The 20,989-nt window shown below is 37.4% G+C and overlaps 1 protein-coding gene and 1 long non-coding RNA gene across 3 annotated transcripts in view; one reads left to right on the top strand and one right to left on the bottom strand.

The window, feature by feature from the left end:
* Positions 1-20,989, top strand: part of Gat (GABA transporter) — a 300,362-nt gene that overhangs the window by 146,749 nt on the left and 132,624 nt on the right. For both annotated transcript variants that reach the window (XM_070112754.1, XM_070112753.1), the window contains exons 5-8: positions 366-546; positions 18,207-18,474; positions 18,532-18,635; positions 18,699-18,823. In XM_070112754.1, coding sequence (XP_069968855.1) covers positions 366-546; positions 18,207-18,474; positions 18,532-18,635; positions 18,699-18,823 — 678 coding nt within the window. The remainder of the gene's footprint in view (positions 1-365; positions 547-18,206; positions 18,475-18,531; positions 18,636-18,698; positions 18,824-20,989) is intronic.
* Positions 17,105-18,226, bottom strand: LOC118681369 (uncharacterized). Its single transcript, XR_004977067.2, has 2 exons — positions 17,370-18,226; positions 17,105-17,309 (listed from the first exon to the last, which is right to left on the bottom strand). It is a non-coding gene; the product is annotated as an uncharacterized lncRNA (long non-coding RNA).

Genomic DNA, 20,989 nt, shown 5'->3' with positions numbered 1-20,989 from the left:
CTGAAAAACTAATTGTTTATGACGATATTTTAAAGAATTATCGCACTTTTACACATTTTCAAGTAGTTCTCGTTTGCGCGCACAGACGGACGGACAGACAACAACGAAGTCAATTCGTTTCGAGGACCTGATGATTTAGGCATTCACTTCGGTTGTTTTTATTCCATTTGCGAATAAAGTTATGTTACAGAATTTGAATCATAAATTAACGATAAGAGTTTTCTAACGAGTCTCTTCAGTTAAACTGAAAACTTAATTGAAAATATACGTGCACTATTTTTGAGAACTCTTTTTAAAATATTTACCATTTTTAAAATAAAATTTTTCTGATGTGTTTTCCAAACTGTTTAATCTGTCGTTTGTAGATGTGCCTTGGCGTTCTTGTAATAATTTCTGGAATACCGTAAATTGTGTCAATCCATACGAGCGCAACAATTTAATTTGCTGGGAGGATTCCATAAATGGAACAGTAAAAAAAATGTGTTCTCTAGCCTTAGCAAATATCACCGCATCAGAACTGACCGATCCAGTTAAAGAATTCTGGGAGTAAGTATATTCATCTGCTTCTACTTAGTTCTACAATATCCCCCGGGTAATTACACTTCAAAAATTGCACAATTTTTGGTTAAAATAACCGGGGAATCAATTTACCGATATTCATTTATTGAACAATTCATTCAATTACAAGAATCCCGCTTGTGTGCACTTTAAGTATTTATTTAGTAATAATATTTAAATAATATTTTTAATTTTAAACGTAAAAATACGAACGACGAAAGACAAACTGACGGAGGCTTTATGTGCGGCGTGCCCGATTATTTTTTTAATTAAAGCAATTAACCGGGGAAATTCAGGGTAAATTTTTTTTGAAATAACATATATTTTTAACCAATTATGTGGAAAAATTAACACGTATTTTGTATATAATGTATTTTCAACCGTTCGGTGGTTTAAGTTAGTGGAAAAATCAATCGATCGGGTTTTAGGCTAGGTTAGGAGGTCGATCCCAAGAGGGATCTCACTTGGACAGCTTAAAACGCCGGCCCGTTGTGATACCTAAAACACTACTATAATCTGGATCGGGGGATACAGATGAAAGATTTTCTGATCTTGGTAAAACTTTATATTGATCAAGTAAGTAGACACTAAATTTTGGTAATTATAATTGATATACCTATACACAATAAAAATTCAACCAAACAAGTTCGGAAATCTATATATTGGGTCTTGAGAAGCTTAGGATTGATTTCATGTGCTTTGGGGTAAAATAAAGCGGACGGTTCAAGATTCACGCAAAGAGAAGTGCCTCAGGTGCTCGGGCAGTCCGTTTTGATCGTTGGGAGGTATAGAGTTGTGGTGTGTAGCATCCTGTGTGTATAGGTATGTGATATCTGCGTGAGTGGTGGATTTTTGCGTTGGTGTGGTGTATTGGCGTTCAGTGGTGTGCGTTGAGGGGGAAGCGTAGCTCCCCTGGCGGATGTACACTTCTGTGTAGCGTGTACCATGGTCAAGCAACTTATGCAGTACCCATGAGCCTGGGCAACCTGCTGGAGTTGCATGGGCTGCATGCCTTGGAAATTACGTTAACAGGGATGGTTGCCGCTGTGGTTCGTGGCGCTGGAGTTGCCCCAGGTCGCGGCACATTAATGGCCGACCTCACAGTTGGCGTTGGTGCTGTTGGCATATTCACATGCATATTGATCTGTAGAGGTTATTATGATTATATAATATGTACGTATGTCGCATGTAAATGTATATGGGCAATTATGCCACGTTATGTGTCAGGAATGGGTCGTCATGTGGATCGACCATTGCGGTTAGGTTTGTTACTATTTTCAACGGTTTTTTTATTTTCGGATTTATCGCTTTATTATTTGATTATTTCATTTTTGTTGCGGTAGTATCAGCGGATTGTTCATTATTTGCGTTTTTATTATTATATGAGGTTGGCAGAAAGCATAGTTTCACGAGCGGTCTTGTTAGCGTTCCGCTTTAAGCACGGAGAACAACTACTCGTATATGACCGTCGGAACCATAATGTAGTTTTTCTATGCTTCCAAGCCGCTATTCGGTGGGGGGTAGAAAACCTTCATAGATGATGACTTATTCTCAAAGCTTTGGCGCCTTTTCTGGAGTATTCCATCTGTACCTTTGATGAAGGTCCTTTATTTACTCTTACTTCCATCGGCGGTTGAAATCATTATGGAGAATTTTGACTCTATCCGATCGAATTAATAATAATATCAGCCTACTGGCTCAGGTATCCAGAATCGGTTCTCCTATGAGAAAACGCTATGTCTATGAAGTCTGAGTGAGTGGCCGTGAATTGTGAACGGCTTCAATTCATATTAATAATATGGTGAACTTTTCATAATTAAATTTGTAGTTTTCAGCTACTTTTTAAAAGAACTCTTGAAGATTTTTACAGCTGATTACCACAAATGACCCATATGAAGACCGCTTGGGGGCATAAATTGCCAATTAAGACCTTGGGGAGCGTACTTTTGTACAATCTCAGGCCATACTTGTTTAATGAAATCCACAAAATGATTTTCAGTGGCTCTTTGGGCTTTGTTAAAGTTTTAGCCATTATCGCTCATTAGTTTTGATGAAAAACCGCGTCGTCCGACGAATCGAGTAAATGCCACGAGAAAAGCTTTCTTTGTCAGATTCGTACATAGCTTGAGGTAAACTGCGTAAAACAAACAAACACAGCCACATAGCCTTTCATTATCTCAAAAGGCCCAGCAAAATCGACACCAGTAATGGTGAAAGGAAGAACGAAGTTGCAGCGTTCCGGTGGAAGTACTGCCATAACGTACGTTCGCAACTTCTGCTTATACATAGTGCAGATATTGCGCATAAAAATGCACTTTTTTATTTGGGGCTTAAGTCGGGGGATATAGAACTTTTGGTGGCCTATATGTTGCATTAGGCGATGTTCCGCGTGAAGCAAAAGTAAGTGGATATAACTGAGGAGTAATGTGGCAAGTCAAGACAACTCTGGTATAATCAGAGGGTGGCGTTCGTTATACGTTAGGCTTGAATTGGCAAGCTGACCATTCACACGAAGTAGACCTTTTTTGTCTAGGAATGGGTTAAGAACTAAGAGTGAACTCCATGTATCAATGGGTTTTGATACTCTTAATAGTGATATATTGCGGCTGAATTAGCGCATTTGAGTTGATGCGATTAGAGCACATTTGCCTTTTGTAATTCTAGGGGCGTCAATGTATCGCATTGGGGTTATTCAGTGGAGTAGGTAGGTAGATTGACGGTCCAACGAGGTACCTAGGCCTTTAGGAGGCTCATTGTGTTCATCAGTAAAAAATGTTTTATCTGTGCAATGTCGTCAAGGAACAATTGATAGTTGCAATTATTTTCCTATATAGCGCCTTACAATCGCATAGAAGATGTTTAACCCTTAAACGTTGGCGGTTCCTCCAGGAACCAACCGCTATTTTTATAAAAATTACAAGCATTTTTAAATATTACATCACGGTACTTGTTGATTTGATATATCCGTCAACTTTCAGTTCAGTCGCCACTTGTGTGAGCTTTGTAATCATTTACGTTTTGACTTGAGTAAGAGGGCATCAAAAAAATAATTTCAAGGAAAAGTTTGTACTTTCAAGTGACTAGTGCGAAAGTAAGAGTAATAAATTAGTGTTGACAATTTGGAATCTTCATCGTTATTGCAATTTAATTTGATGTAAGTGCTGATATAAATTTTACAAGTTTAAATTCAAATTTTATGAAATAAAACTTAAATCGTCTCTTAAGTAACCATCAGGTGCTCATCAGCACGCACGTACGCAAATTTATTGCATAAAATAAGGTAGATCTTTTTGTTTATCCTCACAGCAAGATTGTTTTCTAGATTTCCCTAGTAACTAATGTATCTTTTAACAGTTTACTAATAATTTTAATCATATATGGATTTTTGAAGCTGTTTTTTGCTGCCCCTGCTTCTTGTGATTTGCTGAGGTATACTCGCCGTGTCCAGGGTTCGTTACAATAAATTTGTAAACTATGGGGCTTTCTACAAATCGTATTTTATTAAATTTCCATACATCTACAATTTCTCCTGCGTTTACTTTACTGTACAAAATGGTGTCTTCCGCGTTGTAGTGGCGTCACCCGATGATAGCGCTAACGCAGAATTACAGGGGGCAGTGGCAGCGGCCGCGATGCCATGTGTGGAGCAGGTCAGAGGAGCGACTCACTACCCACTTCACGTGTGACTTCCAGCCTTCGTACGGTAAAGACCGATGATCGGCCTGTTAGCTTTCCGCTTAGCCGTGTGTTGCTTGCTCACGCGATCGCAACATGTTGCTTTAGGATGGCGTGTGTTGCTAGAAGTGGCGTGGTTTTCCCGTTGTAGACCAATACTTGTTGTGTTGTTTACGTGGCGTGATTTTACCGTATCGTGCATAAGCGCTTGCTATGTTTCGTTTTTACTTCTTCTTCTATACTCTTGCTATGTTGTATTTGTTTAACAGGGTGCATCTTCATGCGTTGTGTGGGCTGAATTCCGTATGGATATTTACTTCTCACAATATACTTAAATGAGCACCTAATAATTTCTCAAATTACCAACCAATATAACAATTTTTTAAAGAAAATCGTAGAAAAAATGTTGTTTAATACATATCAACATTTTTAATGAATCGGAGTTATCAGCCTTTTAAGGGTTAATAGTCTCTCTGAGCACACTGAAAACAAGAAGGCTTTCTTTAATTGCTGTGGCCTCCGCTTGGAAGACACTACAGTGGTCTGGAAGAAGGAAGGCGATTGTGGTTCTAGTTTTGCATAGAAGACACCACCGCTCACTTGATTATCTAGTTTGGAACCCCCGGATTGGGGCCGGATTTTAATTCAACTCTGTAGGATGTCGAAAATCCGCGGTAAGGAAGAAACTGGAAGTTTTTAAGTAACACATCTTACCACGTATTTCTTTTCCGTTATTGGCCACCATACCAATATACCATAAGTCATAATCGGCCTTACAACTGCTGTGCAGAGTCAGTGTGCAAACCGAAGCAATAAACCTCATTTGGGCCCAAGTGCTGTAGCTGCTTTCTTTACCCCAGCTTCCAAGTTTGGTTCCCATGAAAGCTTCCTATCTAAAATTAGTCCCAAGGGGCTAGCCTTGTCTCCTATTGCTAGCCTGATATCATTTAATAAAGGCGGCGCAATTTCTGGAATACTGTGTTTCTTAGTAAACAATACTAGCTCTGTCTTCCTTTCACTCAAGTTCAATCCACATGAAACGGCCACTCGATTAATACCATTTAAAATAGTTTGCTTGAGGCTAGCGAGGGTATTCGGGAATTTTCCTCTAAACGGAACTTCTACATCGTCAGCGCAGGCCACAACATGTCCTTCCCTCTTTTTCAGATCCACCAATATTTTGTACATTGTTAAGATCCAGACAAGTGGAGATAACACACCTCCATGAAGTGTACCCCTTCGAAAAGATCTGCACTTCGTTGAAGCTCCCAGCAGTGAAATAATTGACCTTCCGGTGAGCATCTGCTCAATTAGTTTCCCGAGAGGCTCCGAGATGCTCAAATCTTTAAGCGCGTTTAGTATGAACTTTGGCTGGATGTTATTAAAAGTGATTCTAGGAAAGCTACAAGGGTGCATTCTTCTATCTCTAGAAACTTTTCAATTTCTGCCACCACTGAGCTTAATGCTGTGTGTGTGGATTTTCCCTTAGAATACGTATGCTGTGAAACTGCCTTTTTTTCTGGGTTCAGTTTGCTCCTTATGTGTAACTCTGTAAGCCTTTCCGTTTTTAAAAGAAATAAGAAAGACTGATTGGTCTCCTTTGGATTAGTGTGTGAGCTTTTGCCCGCCTTGGGTATATATATAACCTTGACTTTCCTCCATGACGAGGTAATATAGTTTAATTGCAATGCCCTTTTAAACATGGTTGTTTACCAGTTTTTTGTGTAGCTCTGAACTTCTGTAATCGAGCGGGGAATAAACCGTCTGGTCCCGGAAATTTGAAGGGCTGCCTATTGCCCAATATACATTACTATCTGACACAATATCTACAGGAGAGGGCTCTGTTTCCACTTCAGTACCTAGTGCATACTCTATCGTGTGCTTTTCGGAGCTGCCTGGGAATTGAGTATCTATTAGCAGGCCTCAAGACTCTTCACTGGATACCGTCCAACTGTCGTCTGACTTTTGGAAGTATCCAATGTTATGCACCGGTTGTGTTATTATTTTTCTAAGTCGAGCCGGTTCTGCCGTATTCTCGATATCATTACAAAAAGATTTTCACGAATTTATTTTTGCTTTCTTTACATAGTTTAACTATCTAATACCTCCTGTCAGTTTCTTGTCATAAATGTTAATATGCGAACATTACCTCTATTACCTTATGAAAGCATAGTAATTAGTAGTAGTTAAAGAGCAACTCACCCCTTTCGTTGATATCCGTCCTGCCCCATAAAGTGTGGTATGCATTGTCGCATTCAAGTATGGTCATAAACCTTTACATGCATCCGTACATGACGGTGGCGGACCTGAATTGCTTAAAAGCACTTCCAGCGCCACATTAGTCAATGCAGCTGACTAACAATTTTCGTTGGGCTCAGGGGACTTTTCCTTCGGGATCGCCTCCAATGATAAAGCGGTTCCGGGCCACATTAGGAAATGATTTTGCGGGCGTCACGCTCTTAGTTTTTGGTTGTTTGGCTGACGGCTCAGCCTCTTCAGCTGACCTTTGTTGTTTGGCTGCCACTACTGGCGGTTCAGTCAATGGATTCCTGGAGCTCCTTCGTTAGATCCTCCTTTGTTGACGGTGGTAACCCCACTTTTCTCAGCAGGTATGCAGCACGTCGCTTCTCGGCATACCTTGCCTTCGATGGGTCTTCGCTCTTAAAAACGGGTTGCTCTTCGGCAGATGCCCCACAAACCTTTACACGACATGGTCCAGTTCTTAAAATTAATATTAAGGGCTCAAACTTTCAGAGAATTTTTTTTGGGGTATTTCCAACAAAATTTCACTATAGGACCGAAAAAAGTCAAAAAAAACACCCTAATATATATTTTTATTTATGTGTTATTTCGCACTCCACTTTAACAAATGTTTGTATGTGTGTATGTATATTTCGAGACTGCTAGCACTTTTGTTCTATTATCGCACTTGCGTTTTCTTGATATATTTTTTTCTCTGTAACTTGTCTGATTATTTTATTATACTCTCGCAACCTGTTGCTACAGAGTATAATAGTTTTGTTCACCTAACGGTTGCTTGTATCACCTAAAACTAATCGAGTTAGATATAGGGTTATATATATATAAATGATCAGGATGAAGAGACGAGTTGAAATCCGGGTGACTGTCTGTCTGTCTGTCCGTCCGTCCGTCCGTCCGTGCAAGCTCTAACTTAACGTAAAAATTGAGATATCTTTATGAAACTTGGTAGACATGTTTCTTGGTACCGTGAGACGGTTGGTATTGCATATGGGCGTAATCGGACCATTGCCACGCCCACAAAACGTCATTAATCAAAAACAAATAACTTGCCATAACTAAGCTCCGCAATTAGACACAAGACTGTTATTTGGTACACAGGATCACATTAGAAAGGGGCATCTGCAGTTAAAACTTTTTTTTAAAAAGTGGGCGTGGTCCCGCCTCTTATAGGTTTAATGTGCATATCTCCTAAACCGCTAATGCTATAATAACAAAATTCACTAGAAGCAAATGTTTTTAGCACTTATATTGACGGTGTGAAAATAGTTGAAATCGGGTGGCAACTCCGCCCACTCCCCATATAACGGTACTGTTAAAAACTACTAAAAGCGCGATAAATCAAGCACTAAACACGCCAGAGACATTAAATTTTATCTCTGAGATGGTATAATTTGGCTTTATAGGAACCGCGTTCAAAATTAGTCAGTGGGCGTGGCACAGCCCACTTTTAGGTGAAAACCCATATCTTGAGATCTGCTCAACCGATTTCAACCAAATTCGGTGCATAAAGTTCTTTTCATGTTTCTATGTCATAGTGCGAAAATGGGCGAAATCGGACTACAACCACGCTTACTTCCCATGTAACACCATTTTCAATTCCATCTGATTCTTTTACTTTCCACTATGCAAATCAGGTAACAATGATTATATCGGGGTAAAACTATTAAACTTTAATGCAATTAAAGTATGCCACCTTGCGGCCAAAAATTGTCTAAATCGAACCAAAACTGTTCAAACCTCTAAGTACTAAATATATGGACCCCATTGCCTATAGTTGACCTTCTACCGAAAATATCAGTCAATCCACAAAGAAATCTCAAACGAGTATACCATTTGACTTTGCGAGAGTATAAAATGTTCGGTTACATCCGAACTTAGCCCTTCCTTACTTGTTTTATTTTTATTTTTATGCATATGTATATGTCACTGCACCGCACAAAAGATATTTGTTTTTGTTTTCTTATTTTATTTTAAAAGCCCATAGTGCCTATCGCTATGGCTCGAAGGAGCAATATGTAATTATTTCACCTCAGCACTCACCATTTACCTTAGAATTTCAAAAAAGATGTTTAAATTTTTGTATTCAGACTTTATTTTGTCGGACGGTAATTATACAATATTTGAACTTTAATATGTATCCGGCTGACGACGAAACCCGAAATGATGCTGGGACGGATTCTGTGTTGATGGTTCGATTTACGAAGGGCCTCTGGTTCTCGGCCAGTTGTGGCGTGTAGTATCTTGTGTGTGTAGGTGTTTGTTTTTTAATTAGGTGGGGGGAAGCAACGAAAGCCGAGGTGCGGAACTTAAATCTACTAAACCTAACCTACTCCCAACTCTAGACTATCCCATGGAAACAACTGATTAAGTATTACTTCGTGGGAGTGATAAAACATTTAAGTCTCCTCTATGGTACGGACTGACGGACGCCTAATCTGTTCTATATGTCTCAGTTTTGTCCCGATTGAGGCTGCCGCTTCGCTGACAACTTTCCAGTTCTCAGTGGACTGACACATGAGTGTCGTCAAGTTTTCCACCGAAAAATTTTACCGAGTGTAGTTTTTAGTTTTCCCTTATAATTACAAAGCACTTTGTACACGTCGGACAGTCCTGACCAGTGTCGCGATGGAATCTATACAGCTTCTTAAGCACCCATGTCCACTTAATATTTGGGTAAGGTAAAAATCCAGGTCCCCATGTCGTCTGTGTATCGAACGGATGTCCGGTATTTGTCTGTGGGTCCACCGTCCTTTGGGTGGGGTATGCCACCATTGGTGTCACATTGTCATGTTTTTATTTCTCCCTTATTTTATAGATTCTTTAGATATCCCTGCTGATAACTTGTATACTCGCGCGAATTCGTCACCCTGGATGTGAATGGGCATCATACTGGCTAATACTCCTCGCTGGATATCGTTCGGAAACACTAATTTTTCTAAGAGCCGACAGCCGGTGCACTGTGTTTATTTGTTTGGCATATGCTTTAATGTTTAACGAATGGATCCATATCATAGCCGCATATAATACCACCGATCTTATTACTTTAGCGGACCTTATTTTTCATCATTCTTGATAAGGCGTTGAGGATTTTATATGCTTTACTCCAGCTGTATTCTTGGTGCTCCTTAAATTTAAGCTTTCAGTCTATTATTACTCTCAGGTACTTTAGCTGTAGTTGTGATTGAATCCCACACTCCCCTATGTTGAGGGATATTATTTTTTCCACTTTCCTAGTACTTATTAGGAGGACTTCTGTCTTGTGCTCAGCCAGTACTAAGCTCCTTGAAAAGAACCTTTGCCACAGCTACCACTATAAGGTTATCCGCGTATGCGATTAAGGGTTAAGGTTGATTTATTCTTAGCACCCCATTATACATCACGTTCCGTAGAATGGGCCTAAAACCGAGCCTTGCGGTACCCCACTCGAAATACAGTAGATCTTGGTGCCTTCTTCAGTGTCGAATATTAGTCGTCTGTTTTCAAAATAACTTATAATAATGTTTACAAGATATTAAGGAGCGTGTATTTCATACAGAGCCTTGATTGTCTTTGCCCATTTTGCCGAGTTGAAGGCATCTTCACGCGCAATTTTTTTTAGTCCATCCTTTCCATCTTTTTCCACATACTGCGCATTTCACAATGTCAACGACATAGTCAATAATGGACCTCTTTTTCATAAAGCCGGATTGTCTTTATGATAATCCGCCGGCTTTTTGAATTGCTATCTTCAAGCGGTTTCTTACTATGCCTTTGTTCACTTTGCCAATCGTGTCAAGCATGCACAGAGGTCGATATGATGAGTTAGCGGTGGCTCTACAACTACTGTTCGTGGTTTAGCATAGCATAGTGTGTTGGGAATAATGTTTCTACGATATTTTTCATAACAGATGCGCTTTTGGGTTGCTGCGTCATATTTTTAAATTTTGTCATGCATATTTTGTACGCCGTACCTCAAGGGTCTACGTGTGCTTTCTCACATAGCTTTTCAAAACAGTTTCTTTTTCTGCGGGCAATGGCTGACTTTAGAAGCTTTTTTTGTGTTTTAAACATTTCCCTGAGGTAGTTTGCATTTTCCCCACATTGATTACGCTGTAGACGGCATCTAGCCAATCGTGTCAAGCATGCACAGAGGTCGATATGATGAGTTAGCGGTGGCTCTACAACTACTGTTCGTGGTTTAGCATAGGATATGTATAGTGTGTTGGGAATAATGTTTCTACGATATTTTTCATAACAGATGCGCTTTTGGGTTGCTGCGTCATATTTTTAAATTTTGTCATGCATATTTTGTACGCCGTACCTCAAGGGTCTACGTGTGCTTTCTCACATAGCTTTTCAAAACAGTTTCTTTTTCTGCGGGCAATGGCTGACTTTAGAAGCTTTTTTTGTGTTTTAAACATTTCCCTGAGGTAGTTTGCATTTTCCCCACATTGATTACGCTGTAGACGGCATCTAGCTGCATTACAGAGCTTTCTGAGCGTAGCTATTTCTTCATTGCACCAATAAGCTGGCTTTCGTTTATTGTGGTGTACTATTCTACGCATAGTTGAATCGCAGGTGGTGACAAGTTCTTTCCGCACTGCGGATACCAAATGAGCGGCATCCTCGCCTGGTGCATTTGCTGAGCCCCAAACTATCTCGAAAAGGTCGGCATCAAACTCCTTTTCTTTTTGTTTCCAGCTACGTATTTGGCCAGTGCTCTTGCTGCGGGGTTCCGTCTCTCCCAGAACGAAACATCAGCAATAATAGCCATGTGATCACTTTTTGTAAATATATCCGACAACGTCCACTTATGTGCCTACTTAGAACGTCGATTGCAAACATTAGATCGATAATGGAGCCTTTGTTTCCGTTTTGAAAGGTATTTTGCGTTCCCATATTCATTATCGCAAGATTCGTCTCACCTAGGTATTCTAGTAACAGACGTCCACGACGGTTTGTGCATCTGCTACCCCAGGCAGTTAACCACGCATTGAAGTCGCCCGCGATTATGACTGGCGATTTCCCTCTATTTTCTAGAGCAAGCTCCAGGAGGAAGTTTTCAAAATATATTACTGAGACGCTGGGAGGAGCATAGCAACTAGCAATGTATATGTCACGTATATTTGCCCATGTGAAACAATTATGGTCATTGGAACAGGATATAAAAGGTTGGCCTTTATATGACCACATGCTTTCCGAACGCTGGTATCTTGGTCTTTTACATACTTTTACGTGTGACGTTGTGTGTTTTGGGCTGTATCACTTTCTCTAAGGCGCTTTGAAACGCTTCAGCTCCATCCAGATGCACCATCCTTTTTTGTAAGTATGATGACGTCTGGCCTTGATCTGATTTTCTTTTCGATCGGCCTTCTTTTCTTACCAACGTCCACCAATGTTTTGCCTATGCCGGGTTTAACCGCAGTATCGGCTTGAACTATTTTCGCTGCCTCGATGTAAGTGGGCTGCGCCGTTTTATTTATATTTCTAATATTTTTTGGCTTTTTTGTTGGTGATAAAAAGCCTTAAGTCTCACGCAGCCATTTTGGAGCATTCACATTTTTACCCATTTTTACTTTTGGGTACCGCATTTTTCCCAATAGAAAGCGTTCTCGTAATTTTAGAGTTCCTTCTAAATCGATTCTCTGGGGTGCACCCACTACTGTTCTCAGAGGCCATACCTCAATGAAAACACCTGACCTGACCTGTTGGAAACACCTGACAGTAAGTATGTTCAGTCACTGCCCCTAAAACCTTGCTAATATTTTCGGGAGTTGGCAAGGCCATAAAAGGAAAAACAAAAAAAGAGAACAGCTTATTGACCAAAACAAAACGCAAAGCACACTTTTTTTTGGATTACTGTTTCTAGGGAAAAATATCTTCATTTCCAGCATTGCCACGCAAACTATACAAGTAAGTGCAAATGAATTTTAATTTAAAAATACAAATTGTATTTATCTTTTCTATAAATTTATTATCCGTTTGGTTTGTTTCGGTTTCCGAAAGTCACAGGGAAGAAATTACTTTAGTTGGTGTGGAAGGACTAGGAGATTTAAGAAAACCCCCAGGACCGCACCAAAAACACAACCACTTCACTTGAATTCAGCAAACGCGCCTGTGTATAGGTATAATGGCGTTCAGTGTTGTGCGTTGAAGGGCGGTGGGCGTATTTCATCTAACTATCCCCTAGGCGTAGCTCATCTAGCCAGTACATATATGAACAAAGTATAATGTACTTTAATGCATCCGAAATATTTCTGACATTACATCATGTTTTGAATTGCATTAACCCAGTCGTCAATGCGAAGTGACAGAGAATCGCACATCTCAAATATAATACATCCCTTATATTTGAATGATGATTGTGCTTCTATTTGCGATGAATCTGAGGAAATTACTTACAATTAAAATATTTGGTTTTACTTTAAAGTAAAAGTGTTCTATAACGTACAATTATACAACGCGTCGTAACGATGATGTAGTAATACTTTATCGATACTTTGAAGTAGTATGTTTTCGAAGTGAGCCTAAGTCACCTATTTTCGGCACCGAATATCTAGAAAAATATGTTTACTAAAGTTTGTGAAGTTATCTTGCGTACAGACCGTTATACATACATATATGTATGTAATGTACAAAGTCAACTTTAAGTTCTAAAAGTAAGTTGAATCCGATAGCGATAACATTTGGAATAGTCATGCAAACCTGTGTCCTACATGTATATCCTGTGTGTGGAATTTCAAGGCCCTAACAATTTCGCTTGATTTTCGGAGGGGCTGAAAGGGGGCGTGTCAATATGGTATTGACATAAATATGATCGTTGAGATGTGTTCTAAAAGGACTTGCAACGAAGTTAGAAAAAGTCTTCATAAGAAACCTGTGATATAAAAAATTTTATTTTGAGCAAACAAAAAAATATTAAAATCACAAATAATGATTATTTATGAATTTTATTTATTTTTGCTCAAAAATAATGATTATTTGTGATATTTATTTATTTTACTTCTAAATATCGATGAAGGAAACTAATAAAATCCGAAATAAAGCAATCATCACCGAAATGCTGAGATCGTTGAAAAAGGAAAGAGGATCAGTATCTGTCATTTTAAAATCGCACAAATAATAATTATTTACAGTTCCTGTTTATAATACATTTTAAGATTCTTTAAAATTGTTAATTTTAATCAACTTGAAGAACTGAATCAAATCACTGAAGTTCAGTAATTTTACGTCGAACGTACAAATTTTTTCAATTCTACTAAACATAACTGCTTTAAATTCTAATGAACGTCAATTTATATTTCAGCTTGATGAAACTTCGGGTCACTATTAGGATTATGTTTAATTATTCAAATTCTCACAGGGTTATTTCTAGCTATACATTACACTGCAGATATTAACTTAGCATTCAATAGCGTAAATCACATTTGTCGTGACGTAAATTATGGTTGATTACTACGAACTCTTCACGCTAACGGATGGAACACACATCCTTTTATATTTTATTTAACGATTTGGAAGAACAGAACTGCGACCAAATACGCAATGCACTCAACTAACAGACGATTTCGCGAAAAAAAATGTTTAATTAAGAGTTCTTCCCTGGAAATACGTAAATTTTTAAATTGTGTTTTTAAATTTTTGAGATATACCCGGAATGCCTTCACATAACCTTTGGTTTAAAATTAGTTTACCTATTATTCTTCAGCGTAATTTAAATCCATCTCAATTAAGCAACGGTACGCGCTCGGCAATAAAAAAGATCACAGAAAATATTATTGAAGCAACCATTTTGACAGGAATATTTAATGAAAAAATGGTCCTGTTGCCACGTATTCCAATGATACCGTCAGGATATACGATTCCATTTGAAAGGCTACAGTTTCGCAGTGTGAGAAAACCGTCGAATCTATTTAAGCTGAACAAATAATATTTTTCAACCAATAGAGCTAAATTAAATTAAATTTTAAAATTTTTATAATTCAAAACTATAAGAATTATTGTAAAAAATTAAAAATGATATATCCTAGCTACCTCATTCATTATCTTAAATATTATCAAGAAACATTAAAATTTGCAAGTATTACAAATAAGAGTTGGTATGAAAATTGGATAATGGGCGAGGCACCTCCTATTTTCAGGTGAAATCCTGTATCTCTTTAATAAAAGGATTTTCAAAATTCCGGTTGACTTTATACCATATCTATATATATAAAGAAGGATGTGTATATTATGAAATCGATCGACTCAGAAACTGTTTGACCGATCATTAAATTGGTATGTATATGTACTTTTTCACGGAAAAGGTTTTTAGGTTTGCTATCCCCATTGACGTAACTCGGCACTGAAACTTGATTGAGGTCTTAATGGATTTATGAACATAAGAGAAACGCTTCCTAAGTAAAGTAATGATGATATAATAAAATATTTAATAATGTAAAGGAGTATTCCAATATATTATAAACTCCGAAACGGCTGGACCGATTTCAATGAAATTTTCGAACGATGTTCAAGATGACCAGCGACTGATCCAGTAAAGTTTGGTGGCGATCGAAAAATTTAAGTTTTTTTTAATGTTGATGATGATTTTTGAGCGTTTACTAACTGCAACCAAATTTGAAATGCTATAATCTGTCAGACAATTTCAGCACTATTGTGCACGGACAAAATTAATTCATTCGCCGTATTTTCCCAAACGCACAAAATAATTACTTAAATTATAACTGGCTCGGTAATCGAGCTATATAGACAGCAAAAAATGCCGCAATTAATTTTGATAATAACATTTTACTAAATTAAGCAGCTTACTCAATATAATTTAATTATACATTAGCCACAGCAAGGCGTGGCCGGGGTCTTCTATAACATACCTATATCGATAAAGATTTGAGTTATCTTAATGAAACTCATAGAGCATCTTTTTATGTTAACAATATGTCTTCATAGCAAAAATGGGTAAAATTGGGTCAATACTTCTCCAAGCCCCCATATACCTAATATACGTGTTTTCGAACTTCCGGTTGACTTTATACATGTACTGCATACATTGATCCATGTAAGAGTAATCTTCCTAAAATGTTCTCGAAAATACTCGAGTTATGGCAAAATTTAATGCCTTCCGTCTAGATCTTCCCCTAACTCCAATATACGCGATATAGTGATTTCCATTCATTTGGAAATTCCATTTGACTTTTAAGCGTTTATGTCAGTCAATATGTATGATGTTTTAATGAAATTAAGTGGAAAACTTAAAATGTAATAGAGTTAAGCGCTGAATTTTACTGAAATTGGACTAGACTTTAGTCTAAACCCTCTGTCCCTAATATGCTTATTTCCCATCCTCTAGTTCATGTTTTCCTCATATACCCCACATATATTAAAGTTAGCCCCTTTGGTTGAGTCTATAGCACATATGTACTATTAGGGTGTTCACACGGTGTTTTATTATTATTGTGTCATATCGTGATATTGTCTCATATCAACACTGTTGTTGTTTCCCATGCAAAATTAAAATACGACAAATACAATTTTACATTTGTTATGAAGTTATTTTTTTGTGTTTTTTATGCTTTATATTAAGTAGTTATGTTATTATAAATTTTGTTGAGATATTATATACTATAGTTCATATTACCTATTAAAGTATATATATAAAAATACAATGAAAACCATGTCACAATGAATGAACCTAACCCAAAATAAAAGAATCGGTATGAAACATAAGTCGAATTTAATTAAGTAAAGTGATCACGCATTTTTATGAACTTTTATGATTAAAGAACAAACACATATATGTATATAAGTATTAAGCATTTTAATTTTGTATATAACGAAGCAAGTAATTTCTCCTAATATTTCCTGATGTTGAAGGAAATTGAGGCATCGAAACTTCATTGCTGTTTCCATTATCTATTTTAAAATATATTAACATGTTGTGAAGAATACAAAACGCCATAATCCAGTTATTGCATTCCTTCTTATTTGACGTTGAAATCATTCTAAATCTAAGCAAGCTACCGAATTTCTCTTTCAAAATACCAAAACAATTCTCAATACGTACGCGGTATTTGAAAAAATACGCATTAAATACATCCCTTTCTTCTTTTGTATGTTCAACGTTGTTTTGCCGGAAGGGTGTTATTAAATATGATTTCAGTGGATAGGCACTATCTCCCGCGATCACTGTAATGTCGATAAGAATCGTTTCGGATGTTTTGCGAGTGGACAATTTGAAAATATATTCGTTTCATCTACACTGTACACAATTTATAGTCGCAAATCGCTTGTATTTTTACAGAATATTGACGTTTACGCGAATAGTAAATGTCATGCTGCATAACTGGAGCTTCGGCTAATTATATTTCGGAACCATCGATACACACCCTGGCATTTCTTTCGCAGTAGCGGACGCAATCTCCCGGTTTCATTGGGCCAGTATAAAAACTAATTTTTTAATCGCAATATGGCTTTAAAATATCGTTGGGTCACTTTTAAGAGTTATTTTTAATGGTTCCTCCATCACCCACTCCGAATAATGAAGCCCCTTTGCAAACAGATTGTCCATCGCCGGAAGATCCCAACCGATACAGCACTATTTTGAATTGCAATTCGATTAAAAGTTGTGTAGCACTTAAATTTGTTTTAAAAACAGCGTTATTTTAAGTTAATTCTGAGGTATGTTCGTCTTCCTCCGGATAAACATGAAGCATCTGATTGAATCTGCTTTCGTCAAGTTTCCTTAGCACATTTCGCTGCCAACTGGAACGGAAATGAACGCTTCTTCGGTTGCTCAGCAAACAGCTCATGCTGATTAATAGCTTCGTCTTCTTCCTAACCTGCCAAAGTGTAAATATAATATTATATAATATATCAAAGAAATGTATGCAAATACTTACTTGATTCAACTTTTAATAAAGTCAATGCGTGATTTTCACAAAAAGAAGCTATACTTTTATTTTTGTCACTTTCTCGTGGCATTTTTGTATTGATAATTTTTCAGTATCAGCTGATGAAGTGTAGAAATATTACACAATATGACATACAACGATTAAGGTGTGCTCACAAGTGCCGTATTTTTTAAGACTATTGAAATACGACATAGGACATAAGACAAAGTTTGTGAATTGCCTATATATGTATTTGCGTTAATGCGCTTGATTTTAGTATAAATATGATAGTTAAGAAAAGCAAAATAGCTAAGCGAGTCTATGATTAACACACTCGAAATATACTAAATTTGATTGAAACCTATTCGGTTTCTTCAAATAATTATATACTTACACAACCTTTTTTAATATAAAGTTTTGCAATACCTGAAAGTATTTTCCCGCCTTTGACCTTTGCAAATTAAGAATGTATAAAATGTTCGGTTACACCCGAACCTAGTCGTTCTTTACTCGTACTTTTTTTCAACTTATCGTTTACATTGTTGAACAAACAGATATCCAAAAATCTCTTTGTTTCGACCTCTTGATGATATAATATGTTTGGTTACTTTACGTGAAATTAGCGTTGGGGTGGTGGTAAGCAGCAACAATTTGAAGGTATGCTCTGTCAAAAAACGTGAAGCGTCGGTAAAATTAAATTAATAATTCACAATGTAATTTCTGAAGCTTCTGACAATCAACTGTAAGGTAAATTAAATGTATATAATTTAACTAAAACTAATTAAAATTATTAATGTATAATAGATATGATTGTATTTAATTGATAAATGTTTTTCGTTCATTCAGACGTCGCGCACTGCAAATTTCTGATGGTATCGAACATATTGGCAATATTCGTTGGGAATTGGCGGGAACTCTGTTACTGGTGTGGATTCTATGCTACTTCTGTATATGGAAAGGCGTAAAATGGACAGGCAAAGTAGTTTACTTCACTGCACTATTTCCATACGTCTTGCTAACTGTACTACTTATTCGTGGCATAACCCTTCCAGGGGCATTTGAAGGAATAAAGTTTTACGTGATACCTAATTTTTCAAAACTTACGGAATCAGAAGTATAAAATAATCAAAAATATTATTTTAGCATGTTGAATAATTAAGTATGACCATAGGTATGGATTGATGCGGTTACACAAATTTTCTTCTCTTATGGGCTTGGACTTGGAACTTTAGTTGCGCTTGGCAGCTATAATAAATTTACAAATAATGTTTACAAGTTAGTCTTTTATCGATCATAATAAGATCACGAGATAGTAATTATACTATTTTTACTTTTTAGAGATGCTTTAATTGTATGTTCTGTTAATTCAAGTACGAGCATGTTTGCTGGATTTGTGATATTCTCTGTTGTGGGTTTTATGGCAAACGAGCAACAAAGGCCGGTTGCAGAAGTAGCTGCATCTGGTATGATTAAATTATAATAAAAATAATTTTTTTCTTTAACTGTACTATTTTATGTAGGTATATAAAAGCAAAATCTTTGTTCAGTATACTATTGATTAAGGCGAATCGTTTATGGAATACAAATTTAGGCAGAAATAAATTAATATTCTCTAACTATGCCTCGCAACGATAATTTGTGAAGTATTATATTTAATAACGAAGATTATTTTACAATCTAAAATTTATACTTTTAACTCACATTTTTTTGTGGTAATGACGTATTATATATTTTGATATAAAATTTTTTTTTCAAATAATCAAAAATGGTAAGTTATTTGGGGCTCACTAGATGTACATATGTTCAGAATTCTTACATTTTAAGAGTTATATCTCATTCTAAGAGATATGAGAATCTTCCAAAAACCCCGAACTTTTCTCTCTTAATTTTGCACACTCTATTTAAATGGCAATTAGTGTCTTTTCGGCTGGCCGCACTCACCAGTACAATGTAATTTAGTACCAAAAATTTATTATAACTTTCCACATAGTTCTCATATACCGTATGTGTATATAAATGTAGAAAACCGAAAATCATTATATGTATTGTAGTATAATATAACTTCAGATATTTTTGGCATTACACTATAGTATATCCAGTAATATACGTTCAGTTAATTTTGCTAAGATATCTTACATATTATATTAACCGATATATACGGTATAAAGCCTATCGGAAGTTTGAAAATCTTATATTAGGTATATGAGAGATAGGGGAGTGTTAAACTGCTTTTATCTATTTATGCCATTACCACATATTATTAACAAAAAAATATTATTCATTAAAATACATCACATACCATCATCAATATATGCGGAAACGAATCAACTGGATGTTTTTAAATCCCGATATTAGTTATATGACGTCAGTCTTAGCCCATGGTGCTCTAAAGCACAGCGGATCAAATCAATGCGTTGATCAGCGCCCTAAAAATGTCAAACATTTTTCAGTACCGATTGGTAGTGTGAAATGGAAACACTAACCACCTTGGTCTTTGAGGTCCGGCACCCGGTTGCAATGCAACTCCACATTCAATTGACAAAAAGTCAGTTCTTCCCGCATTCGGATATCAACCACAATCACCACGATACTTCCCGAAGGGCCAGTCTGTATGAGCAGGTTGGAGCGAACTCCAAGGGCTCCTACTCCCCGTGGTACCAGAATTAAGTCTCCGGTCAGACCTCGCAGCAGAAGCTACTACTATTTGAGCTTCCATACTGCACTGGACTAATAACCAAGATTTTAACCCCATATGCACACTACACGCACACAGTTTTCACACAAGAAGCTAACCCTAATTCCTAGTTAAACGTCTTCGCCGTCTAAACAACTCACGCGCAAACGACCCCAACTGTACGGCATTCCGACTCTTGGAGATCACTCCTCTAATATCTAAACGTCCGTCCATACAACTAATCCAAATACCCCCGAGATCCCTAATATTCGACTACATCGCGCACTCCGCGATCAAGTGAACCAAATCCGTACATCGCGCCCCACATAAACACCCCGACCTATCATATAGGTGCCACTTATGCAAAAATGCATGCCTCGTTAGTAAACAACTCAGACTCTGATCAAAATCTGAAGTCTAGGTTACCCTCAACAAACTTATCCTCCCGGATGTACTCATAAGTCACTCGACCGTTAGGGCTATTGTCCCAACGATCTTGCCACCTACGCCTGACCCTATTATCTAGAAGCTCGTTGCTCCCTAGATATCCCTTCCTCTCTACATCATTATCGGAAAGTCGTTGCAACACTCAATCCCAGCTTAGGTAATCAAATATCACCTTGAAGTCAAACAAAGACGCTTCTGATCTTATCAGGAGACTTCAGGATAGGAATAACCCTAGAAATTTTCCACTCGCGTATAAAATAGCCCTCCCACACGTCCTTATCATAAATGGCCTCCAAAATGAACTTCCACAAGCTTTTGCACATCTCACCATTCAAACCATTAAAACCTGAAGACCGTTTAGACCTAACCAGGCCAAAGACGTACCCCAACCTCAACCCCCTGAGCCTCCGCCCTGGGAAAGAAAGCCCCTAACAAAGCCCCCGCACACTCCCTACATGTAAATAACGTAGTGTCAACAACGCAAAGAGAGGTGATATCCCCCCTCTTA

This window comes from Bactrocera oleae, chromosome X, assembly GCF_042242935.1.
Source record: "Bactrocera oleae isolate idBacOlea1 chromosome X, idBacOlea1, whole genome shotgun sequence".
Classification (NCBI taxonomy): domain Eukaryota; kingdom Metazoa; phylum Arthropoda; class Insecta; order Diptera; family Tephritidae; genus Bactrocera; species Bactrocera oleae.
The sequence above is the reverse complement of the archived record's forward strand: the minus strand, read 5'-3'. Positions and strand labels throughout refer to the sequence as shown.